Source organism: Strongylocentrotus purpuratus, unplaced genomic scaffold, assembly GCF_000002235.5.
Source record: "Strongylocentrotus purpuratus isolate Spur 01 unplaced genomic scaffold, Spur_5.0 spur5_scaffold_3, whole genome shotgun sequence".
Classification (NCBI taxonomy): domain Eukaryota; kingdom Metazoa; phylum Echinodermata; class Echinoidea; order Camarodonta; family Strongylocentrotidae; genus Strongylocentrotus; species Strongylocentrotus purpuratus.
In genome coordinates this window covers 31,664,879-31,677,076 of record NW_022145609.1, presented here as the reverse complement: position 1 = coordinate 31,677,076, position 12,198 = coordinate 31,664,879, and the positions used below count along the sequence as shown (strand labels likewise).

The 12,198-nt window shown below is 36.1% G+C and overlaps 1 protein-coding gene across 3 annotated transcripts in view; it reads left to right on the top strand.

The window, feature by feature from the left end:
- The window catches only part of LOC579418 (sodium bicarbonate transporter-like protein 11), a 77,848-nt gene that overhangs the window by 54,834 nt on the left and 10,816 nt on the right, over positions 1-12,198 (top strand). For all 3 annotated transcript variants that reach the window (XM_030996745.1, XM_030996744.1, XM_030996743.1), the window contains 3 exons: positions 9,086-9,218; positions 10,967-11,040; positions 11,488-11,746. In XM_030996745.1, the coding sequence (XP_030852605.1) occupies positions 9,086-9,218; positions 10,967-11,040; positions 11,488-11,746 (466 nt within the window). The remainder of the gene's footprint in view (positions 1-9,085; positions 9,219-10,966; positions 11,041-11,487; positions 11,747-12,198) is intronic.

Genomic DNA, 12,198 nt, shown 5'->3' with positions numbered 1-12,198 from the left:
GGCTTAGAATAATGTGGTGTACCAAGTAGCTCCTTCAATAAGGTGACATAAACTTCTCTCAGGATTTAAAGAGAAGATTTGAGTTCTAGAAATGGAATCATTTGTTGTGAGCACTCCATCCATCTACTGTTGCCTTTGGTTTCATGGAAAGAATTTCCCTTTCTCGTCTCTGTTGGCATCCCCCTTTTTCTTTCCCCTATTTTGTAGTTCCTTTTGTAGTTACAGATTAGTTAATTTAATTACTCATTATTCCTAACTTAGGAATAATAAGTATCATTTGAGGTGTTCACACTTGTACAAGCATTGCTTTTAAGTGGACCCCTCTGTTTCCAACATGTATTTCTTCCATTTGTTTTAAATGCTTATAATTGATTTGTAATGTTTTGTTGGAAACATGAATAAATTGAAATTGAATTGAAATTGAAATTGAGTTTGATAGGCATCAAGTCGAATCAGGATTTGGATACCTAAGTTAATTACACATAAATCTGTGATTTTAAATGATGGCATTAAATGAGTTGACTTGGCTCAGCAAACATTTTTTACCTATAGTTTCAAGATTCACTTAACATTTTGTCTGTTTGAACTTTAAGCCACATGGGCATCAAATCATGTATACTTTAACATGCACATACCACAGCTTGACACTAATAGGTGCATTAAGACGCCCAAAATGGGAGCCTGGACCCCCCCTAATTTAGAATTGTTTACATAGGGCTCATGCATACAGACTTTTAAAAATTCAATCCGGATCTCTTTCCAAAAACAGTTGTATGAAGCCCTGCACATATCTAAGGCCCTTGTACAGTGTAGCTGCATCAGATGATTTTTTTTTTGCCCAAAACCTATATAAATTTTGGACTTGTGAAACTAATTTGCATTTTGCTGTTTCCAAAAAGTAATAGTGTGCTCATCAAGTATTGTTTCCTTGTATTCTGCATCACCAGAACCCAACAGAACCTTTAAGCAGTTATGCATGTTAAATCAATTGCCTAGCTGTAATGAATGCATGTGAGCTTCTGTAGCAAGACATTGCTTTGTGCAGAGAATCTTGATTGGGGAAAGACACAGGAGAAGGCGGTAATGGAAAGAAGGGTATAGATTAATATGGAACAGTGATTATTTAGGCTGGTATCCTTGGAATTAATCTAAATTCAGGCCAGGTTTAGAATGCCTCAATCAGTGAGTTTCATGTCATTGAATTTTCTTTTTGAGCAGTACATGTTACACTTTCTATTCTGTTCAAATTCCAATGTTTCAACAAAATGAACGAATCAAATTCGTTTTCATCTTATGATTTAATTATTTTAGCATTCCATGTAAGAGTGGACTGAGGTACCTTTAATAGCGAATTTTAGTGGCACAAAAATATGTGTCCTAGTGCAAAATGTATATTAGGTAGTATTGTTTGTTTAATAATTAAAAGTCCTTTATTTTTCACATACTGAATGAAAGTTTAGCTATATTCTACCTTTGTTTGATAAAATTATGATTTTCCACAATAATGCATCTTTTGGTGCTACTACATTCCGCTATGCTATCTAAATTCATACTGGCATTAGGGTTTAACCCTTCATTAAAGCATCTCAGTGTAAATTAGCTCTCAAACTCCAAGTTATCCAAGAAAGCTTGCTTAATTTTAATCAAGACCAACTTCTAAACCCAGCCCAGATTTAGACCAGGGCCCCATTTCACAAAACTTGTCATCAGTGACAAATGGCAATTTTTGTTATAAGCTACTGAAATCCTTGCTTCTGATTGGTTATCAGCAGATTTGTCACTGATTTTTGCCATTTGTCATTGAGAAAAGGCTTTGTGAAACATGTCCCTGGTGTTTACACCTCATTCCTGATTGGTAGAAATCTGGTTTTGTGCTAAATCAGAGTAATCTAAGGTAGATGTGAACTTTCCAGATGTCCAGCAATTAGGAAAGAGGTCAGTTAAGTTCCTTTGCACTGCCGACCGAGATGACCGTAGATCTACCTGCTGTTGACCGGTCTACCTTTCATGTACATGATTGGTCAGAATTATTTTTTGTTGGGGGGGGGGGGGGGGGTCAACAATGGCCATAAGAGTGAAATTTTGACTTAAAATGCTTTATTTGATTGAAATTTTTTTTTTTACCTTAGATATAAACTTCACAATACAGGGAACCAGTACAGTTTTTGTTTGGAAGAAAGAGGTAGACGTTCTGTGTCAAACACTTTGTTAAACACTCAAATTTATGGGCAGAATTTGCTGCCCACAGCACGGTAAGGGTTAAGTTTTATATCTGCCTCCCGTTTACTTGTTAGTATCTTTTGTTTAACAAAATATGTAAAATAAGACATCCCTTTTTTCCATTTCTGATTATAAATGTATTTTTTTTTGCTTTGTCTCACATTATTAGGTTTCCATTTATGTAGTTTGTCTCACATGCATGTGTTTATTTATTCTGTGTTCTGTATACAGTGTAGAGCCTTCAGTAAATATAAACTGCTTTACAAGAGAGCCCTGTATGATATTCATAGTTTGTCATCTTGTTCTTCACTGTGTCATTAATTAACATAATTACAGTGATAATGATTGCCCATAAATAGCCCCATCTCAATTCCACCACTTGTGACTTTGATGCACACCAATTATCTGCAGTATTGAAATTTCCAGAATTGGGAGAATTCAACTATGATACTTATAATACGGTAGTTATAGTTTGTCATCTTGTCCTTCATTTATTCCTTCATTAATTATCATAATTACTGTGGTAATGCTCAATATTACTTTTATTAGCAGTGACAAGGGTTCTAATGATTACCCCTTACTAGCCTCATGTTTTTCTATTTCACCATTTTTGACTTTGATTCACACCAACTATCTGCAGTGTTGGAATTTCTAGAATGGGGGGATTTAACTCTGATGCTTATAATGATACCCTAAATATTTATGATAAATGATTGCACTGAATTGACACAAACACCCTACTTATCACTTTGTGACCTTCACACTTGCCTATTAGATAGTGTTTATGAGGTTCCAGTGTCATACAGCATTATCTTCATACTGTACTTATGTGTGTTCGGCTTCAGCAATGCTCATGGTCATTTTCCTCTCTCATCGCTTTTAGTTTTCTCTCTCTTTCTCTCTTCCTCTCTCTCTCTCTCTCTCTCTCTCTCTCCCTCTCCTTTCTCTCCATCTCTCACTCTCTCTTTCTCTCTCTCTCCTTTCTCTCCATCTCTCACTCTCTCTTTCTCTCACTCTCTCTCTTTCTCTCCATCTCTCACTCTCTCTCCATCTCTCACTCTCTCTTTCTCTCACTCTCTTTCTCTCCATCTCTCACTCTCTCCATCTCTCACTCTCTCTTTCTTATACCCACCCTCTCTTTCTCCATCCTTTCCTATCTTACCCTTCCCCTCTCTTTTTCGATCAATCTACCCACACATTTAATCATCTTATCTCTCTCATTTCTCTTTTCTCTCTCCCTCTTCTTTCTTTCAGTCCATTTAGTTTAATATGCTCCCAATGTATATTTATTTCTTCTCCTACTTTTCTTCCCATGCCCCTTCCTGTACCCCTTCCTGTCTCTCTTTTGTCGCCCTCTCCCTCCCCTCCCCTCCCCTCCCCTCCTTCCCCTCCTCTCCTCTCCTCATTTTCTCTTCCCTCCGCTCCCCTTCCCTCCTCTCCTCTCCCTCTTCTCCTCATCTTCCCTATTTACTACGGTAACACCTCGAGAGCAAATCGCTTGATCTTCTTTCAGCACACCGCGTGCCACATTTCATTACCCCACCTCATGTATGTGTGATCACATGCCTCTACATGGCAGATACGCTCCGACACCTCCAGTAGAATGCATGCCTTTCCTATGCATCAAACAAACGCTCTGTATCACTACACAGCTACCCGACATTAGACCATGTGATGAGAGGCAATTGTCAAAATCGAAGACGGTGATCAGGAGATGAAAGTACCCTTGATGCTGTCTAAATGGCTCATTGTGCACTCTGACTGAGAATGTTTTGCAACAATGTTAAAGGAGTGTACCCTTTGTGCAAAGAAAAAGAAACTACTTGTAACATCACAAAGTATATGAACCGACAAATCCGCCATTTATATCTCAATGTAGGAATTTGACTGTTCATAATATCGCTAACAATATGTATGTCTTTGAAAACATTTAATTGGTTTCATAAATTTTTGCAAAGAAACAGAAACTAGTTCTGTGAATGATATGTATCAAATTTAAGATAACCCATCAGGTTCAGAGACACAACTAACAGATTGAGAGGGGCTTTGATTATCAGAAAGATGGTTATTTACTTGACAAAGAAATTGCTCATGCTCGCAACATTATTCAGGGTGTAACTTTATCTGTTTGAATTATCAACAGTGAAAAGGCAAATACATAGTAATATACAGCAACTGAAGCACCTTTACCATTTTAATTCTATACAACATGTTTGAAATATTATTTCTCTTTCTATCAATTTGAACATTTCAATTTTCCCCCTTCTATATCTCCATCTCTGAATTTGTCTTTGTATCCCCCCCCCCTCTTTCTCTTTCTCTCTTTTTCTCTCTCATCTGGGTCAATACATACATACAGTATGTATAGTTTAAGCTATAGTATTTCAATTAATATAGGTCGCACCACGAAACCTGTCAACATCCAACCAATCTTACAGTCGTTGAGGCCATTCTCTTTAATTTTTTTTTGCTGGGATGATCTGTTTCTTGCATTTCATTCGGATTGATGTTAATCACATAGCCTTGCGTAAGCTACATGTACCTTGCTTCATTAATGCTAGACTTCAGATAACGACTTGCCAGACTTGATTATTATACACAAGGGCTTCTTTATAATATTTCCTTGATTGTACATGAGGCCTTTTACAAAAGGGCATTTAGTAAAATTTATTTTAAAAAATAAATTGATGTTTAAATCACACCCTAAAGTCTCCCCATTTTTATCTCCTGTGTAGATTTAAAAATGTGACTTGATTGTGGGGTAATTAGATCTAGGTTTCATTTAAACTTGCATGAAGATGATATTTCTATGAATAACAAGATCTGGGTATCATTTAAAATTGCATAGTATAGTATATTTTAATGAAAAGGTATGTCAGCTTGAAGAATAATACTGTAGCTGCAGACACACTGACAGTTACTGTACCTAAATGTATCACTCGGGAGGGTCTTTTCTTATTAAAAATATTGGATTACCCTTCAAATTTATGATTATTGTGTCAGCACTTTATCCTGTTAAATTGAACCTTTTGTGCATAATTTAAAAATAACTGACAACAATCTGAAAAAATCCAGCTTAATAACGAGTGTCAGTGTGTCTGCAGCGACAGTATTATTCTTCAAGCTGACAGACCTTGCATAAAGGTTAATGAAGTGCCTATAAACTAGATTAGTGTAGCGGGTATTAGAACGGTAGTAGGAAGGTCATGAACGTGATTCTGCAGCTGAAACACCAAGCTGTGCTAGAATTATTAAATGTGGTATTTAATTTCTCTGAGTTGTTGTCTACCAGTAGGGGTTTTAAGGGTATTAGTCAGTCTACATTGATGAAATGTTAATGAACCAGTAATTGACCATTCGCAGACCATTTACAGACCATTAACAAACATGTGCATTGTGCAGACAATTGTAGATATTTACAGACATATGGGAATTATTTGTAGACGTGTGGAGACATAGTTACTGAACTTTTTCAGACATTTTTACATGTTTGCAGATATTTGCAAACGTTTGTGTGCCCATTGTGTGAGTTTGTTTAATTGTTAAGGTAAATTCCAATTTAATTGACTCTAGTTGATGAAAAGGGTGATGCATACATTGTAGGTTAAGAAATCTTTAAAAGAAGAAAAAAATTGATAACACTTTCAAGCCAAACATCGAAATTGTCCTTTGTTTTTAAAGGCTGTTTGTAATCTTTACCTTACCTGTCAAAGAATTATAGAAAGGATTCCCCAGGTTTCGGAAGGTTGTTTTGAAATATGTAAGCAATCTTTCATTTTTAAAAGAAGATGGGGTAGGGTACTTCCTTCTATATCGATACTGAGCCTCATTTCATTGATTGTTTAGTATTTCCAATCTTAAGTTCTCACAGCAGATACTCTGTACTGTATATTCTGAGAATCTATCTACATCTTTAGTCAATAAGTCCGATGATATAGGAGAGAATAGCTCAGAAGAGCTCATCTTAATTAGCTATCGGTTAGGATGTTACCCCAAACTCTGTTTATCTATCAAACAAATTGAATCAATTAAGTACATTATGTGTCATTCAAGTGGGGGCGTTTTGTCAATTTATTTATAACCATTCAATCACATTTGATATGCATGCAACTAATTTATATTCATTACCCAATTACTCATGTTGGTTTCGTTGGTAATTCATTCAGCTGAACAATCAGTAGACTGTTCTAATCAGCATTCATGAATCTTTTCCTTGATATAATGCTACATAAGTGTTACAGACCGCAAGATAAGTGTTACAGGCCGCGAGATAACTCTTAAAATGTTATTGCATGATCCATAACTTTACACTAGAGTGATAATTATGATTCTTTTTCTTCTCCTTCTTCAAACAATTAAAACAAAAGGAAAAGCTGCAACTAGAATCCTACCTGTTCTTTTGTGTTTGAGCGAAAATGGAGTGTTTTCACTTCAGACAGGTTGTGTGCGGTTATATTTTAAAATCGAGACTTTCCAAACCTTATTCTTACATTGGAGGTTCATTTCTGTTTTGATGTTCATTTTTCTCCTGTTTCTTCATCGAATATAACATGAATAGATACATGGAAATATAGTAGAGTCCCTGGCTGAGATAGCTCTCCAATCTTAACATCCCCTACTGGTTTACTCAACAGTTTCTCATTAAGTTGGAGAAACAAAGATCAATAATTAAACTATGAAATAATGATCACCGGGAATGGTCATTGCATTCAAAGACATCATTAATTTCTTCAGGGGCTGCATTTGTTAAATTCAGACTATTTGTATAATTCTAATCTTCCACTATGTCTATGGTTATATTTTGTGAGTAATATTTTTTCAAATTTCTACGATCATAAGTAAGATAACACACTTCCAATCCAATACAATATAATCCCATCCAGGAATTTATTAAGCGCCAATATCTAGTTGCTTAATCAAAGGTGCTGATGAGACTGAAAAACTACCCAAAATTAAGACATTCCCAACATGCCATTCTGCACGATTCCTCTCAATTATCTGAAAACCTCGACATGATTATGTCAGAACCTTGCAAAGTCATTGTATACAACCAGACACAGCCATGAGCTTAATCCCGCAGAGTTTCTGGTTTCCGTGTCTAGCTTTCTCCCACGCACATGATGAACCGCCATAAATCGCAGTCGGCATAATATCTGAGTGAGACGCCGGCCGGGCTATATTTAGCGCAGCCGAGCCGTGACAACCCTGGGAGCTAGCCCTAGTGCCGCGGCGGCATGCCTCTCTCGCAACAATTTACCCCACGTCGTACTAAACGCTAATGGAGCGCGTAAAATGAGCAGTTGGAAAATCATCATCCAACGAAATCTGTTCAAGTTGGAGACTCCCCAAAATGTCATGAAAACACGGACGGATGTAAACAGAGATTGTAAATGCCTGAATTTTTTTCAGAATGGAGCTGAGAGCAGGAAATGAAAGCAATGGGGTATACCCTTTCCAATATTCAATGGCTCTTTGGGAAATCAGAATGTTTATTTCTTGTAGGTTTCTATTTTGCGCATGAATAGTAGTAGTGAAGATGGTATTGATTTTTCATGCATTTTGATTGATCAGTGTGTTGGGTAAGAGTATAAAGTTGTGCTATTGAATGTGAAGTGACAAAAAGAGAAGAAAATACTGAATTTAGGGAGTTTGATCTTAAGAACTCATACTCCAAGTGTAAGTTACAGTAAATGTTGAAGAGTCAAATTTCACCCATTGACTACCGAGTTCTCTCATTCACATAGGCTTTTACACAGGTATTACCCAGTTTCCACAGGTGAAGGGTTAAATTGTGTTTCTTGAAAAGCACTTTCTTTGTTGCTTCGTCCAGTAATATCTGTCTGACTCTTACTGTAACATCTATGTTGATTACATTTATCTCAGTCTATAGATTGTATTTGTATTTGTAGCTTTATTTATTAAGATTATCCTGCTAGTAATTTCAATAGGTTTTTACATTCACTACTTATGAAAATCTGTAGCAAATGAACTACAATGCAGTTTAAGAACTTCAGAATAACTGAATGTGAAAAATAGGTTTTCTGATCAGATTATTGCACAAAGCTGTCATGGCAAAATGAAGTTAATCATTTCTTCAACTGAGGAAAGTGGCAGTATTGTTTTAGCTGTATCTGTCAAAACATGAAAATATTGATTTTAATTTCATGTACTGTGATTGGTTTCTCCTTGAAAATATTTAAAAACAAGGAGAGGATGTTGGCCATTGGTAACTTGCAAGAAATGAACAAGGGAATATTATCCTGTAGAACATATTATTGTCACATTCGAGATGCTGTTTGTTTATCAAGGATGCACATACTCTGTGGCCTTCAATGGTCGTGACTAGAAAGTTGAAAGGATATTTTAATTTGATCTCTCTTTCTCTCTGTCTTTCTCTCTCTCTCTCTCCCTCTCTCCCTCTCTCCCTCCCTCCCTCCCTCCCTCCCTCCCTCCCTCCCTCTCTCTCTCTGGTTTCTCCAACATTTGCTCCTGTGACAATTGCTCTGGGCTTTATTTGTCAAAGATTTTAGGGTTAGGGTTGCAAAGAGGTTTCAGGTTTGATTTGGGGTACGGGTAAAGTACATTCCACAATTGAAGTTAAGAATCTGGTTTTAGTGCAGGATGTTGGAAACATACATATTAATATTTATATAGCGCCTTTACAAAAAAAATGCTCAAAGCGCTTTACATTTTAAAATAAAAACAATTATATGCTCTCCAAGTTCAGATTATTGTACAAAGCTATCATGGCAAAATGAAGTTAATACTTTCTTAACTGACAAAGTGGCACTGTTGTTTTAGCTATATATATATTATATATATATATTATTATTATTATTATTTTCAACCCTCTGTTTCTTTTCAGTTCTCTATACGATATGTGAGGACCTGGATCTCCACTTCTACTCTATGTATGCCTTGGTCGGGGTCTGGAACTCTCTGTTTCTCATCATATACTCTTTCACCGATGCAAGCAAGCTTATGAAGTGGTCTACAAGGTGAGTCATTCCATCCTAAGGTAGCCCCAAGCCCCCGAACCCCCTACCCCCCCCCCCCCAAAAAAAAAAAAAAAAAAATAATAATAATAATAATAAAATAATAATAATAATAATAATAATAATAATAATAATAATAATAATGAAATAAATCAACAACAAAAAAAATAATAATAATAATAATAATAAATAGATAAATAAATAAAATAAAAATCATTAATTAAAACAAAAATGATAATAAATAGAATAAATGTATTGATTATAAATTAAACAATAGGAAATAGAAATTAAAAAAATAATGATCCGTGACCTACCAAGAAATTGATACATTGGGGCATAATCCTCTAATTACAAAGGAGGAATGATACATTTGGGCAGCCTCATCTGGTGTATCTCATTTCAAGTTGCAGTATTTTCAAACAGGAGCATACACCAGCTTGATTCTTTGTTGGATACACCTCTGACATTTATTGGTTAATCATCTTTATTTTCAGATATAATGGTAAGATAGGACAACATGGTTGTATGGGCAAAATGACCTCCCCAAAAACTAGGAATTTGACCCCAAACAGTTATTCCATTTTGAGTCTATATATTGTTGTGTCTACTTCACATATTTATGATATTAAGGCTTATTATCAATTGATCACGTTAGCTTGTTTTGCTTTATACAATATGTTTTGGTTGTAAACTTGTCAGTGTTATATTACTTTTGTGTATATCATGATTTTGTTGCTTTTTATCTACACGGCCCTGATTTAAACCAGTCTTTGAATGGTTTTTTGCTTTTACGGTGTATAAATATTCTTAGCTCAAACTCAACTCAGGCCCACTCATAGAAGAATTAAAAGCTGCTGAATTTAGGGATATGAAAATATATCAAGACACAAATACATGTACATGTATATGCCTGTCCCTATATTTCCCTATAAGTAATCTTGGATATCTATTTTCATAGTAGGATTATAAAACCTTTGTGCAAATCTTGTGCATTCTGGATTCTTTGGTTGTTTTGACGTTGCCTGTGTGTCTTTCTCGTACATACGAGGACACAAAATCATTAAAAATTGAATTCAGTCACATTTCACCAGAATCAAATAGTACCACAAGGGAAATCGTTTTTGAAAAATATATCTTCATGATTATCTGAAACTCAGTAATCGTCTCTCGTGTAAGTGAGCTGGTCAGGGGTCCGCTGGGTTTATGCTACCTTTTTTAATTAGCATGGTTCTGCAGAAGATGGCACTAGGTGGCGCTCTTTGAAAATAAGATGTTGAGCAGTTGTATTGTGCTTATTTCTTTTCCCCCTCTCTCTCCCTCTCTCTTTCTTTCTCTCTCTCTTTCTCTCTCTCTCTCTCTCTCCTTTTCTCTCTCTCTTTTTACTAGCTAGTGATGTGCCTACTTCAAGGGTTGATTGAACTTTGTATATTTGAATCTGAATTAAATCATGTATACAACAATTTTTTTTGGAAATTGTGCATATTTCATCATTTTCTATTTTGTTCTTATTTGATCCAGATAAAGAAAGATTTTTGAGTGCCTATTCTGTTTTTGATAGCTTGATGTCAACATAGAAATAAAAATAGTACTGATTAAAAAAACAAATGCTTTTTTAAAAATAACTGTGTTATATACAAAATAGCTTATTTGTTTAAACAAATACATCTACCTGATTGATATTTATAAAAACTTTTGAAGAACTGGTAGATGGTGATTTCTAAAATGTTCACTTTTTGTCTTTAATGTTGCAGATCAACGGAGGAGATATTTTCTCTTTTTGTATCAATAGCATTTTGTGTAGATGCTTTCAAGGATTTGGCTGCCGGTGAGTACAAATTATAACAAGAGTTGAGCTCATAAAATCTTATCACCAAATTTCTGAATTAATCCTTTCAGTGCTGTAAGCTGGTTTGAATTAACCAAATTCAAATTATGTATGCAATTTTGTCTGTTGAGAGCTGGTAGGGCATTAAATCAGTCTGAAAATAGGTTAACATAAGTTTTTGTTCTAAGCAGAGCCCATCTTTCCTCCTGTTAAGTTCAAAATGAGTTTTTTAGTTCATTAGTTTTGACGTAAGATACATGTACCATGAAAGAATATTTTTATCAAGATAAACAATTAAAATGGAAAGCATTATTTGAAACATGCTTAGTGTTATCTAATTCATTATTCATAATGTACAAACTTTGTGGCATCTTAAGTCCTTTAAGTCATCTTAAGTTGATTTGCAATTGATTCATTTGAAATTTTACATTTTACTTTGCTTTCCAGAATTTGAAAAGCATTACCTTGCAAGCGAGTGCACGGGGGCAACCGCCGTGGCGCTGTTAAGCACTACCACACCGTCCAGCTTACTCTACAACGATAGCAATACCGACCCCACCACCACCCTCTTGAGCAATATCTCCACCCAACTGTCCACTACCCTCGCTTCCACTCCGGAGTGCCATAGGGATTCCAGTATCCTCTACCTGCTACTCATGCTGGGCACACTCTGGCTTGGTGTGACGCTCTACAACTTCACCAAGAGGTGAGTTGATAAGATGGATGGATAGATGGTTAGATGGGTAGATGGATAGACAGAAAGACAGAAAGACAGAAAGACAAAAAGACAGAAAGACAGACTGACTAACGACAGACCGATGACCGACGACCGACCGACCGACCGACCGACCGACCGACCGACCGACCGACCGACCGACCGACCGACCGACGACGACCGACCGACCGACCGACCGACCGACCGACCGACCGACCGACCGACCGACCGACCGACCGACCGACCGACCGACCGACTGACTAACTAACTGACTGATAGATATTGATTGACTACTTGGTTGATTGATTGATATATTGACTGATTGAAAGAAAAATTGAAAGATAAGAACTAGGGGAAAGAGAGAGAGAGAGAGAGAGATATAAATAGAGAAGAGAGGAGGGGTGGGGAAGAGAAAGAATCCAATATGTTATACTTGCTCCTCT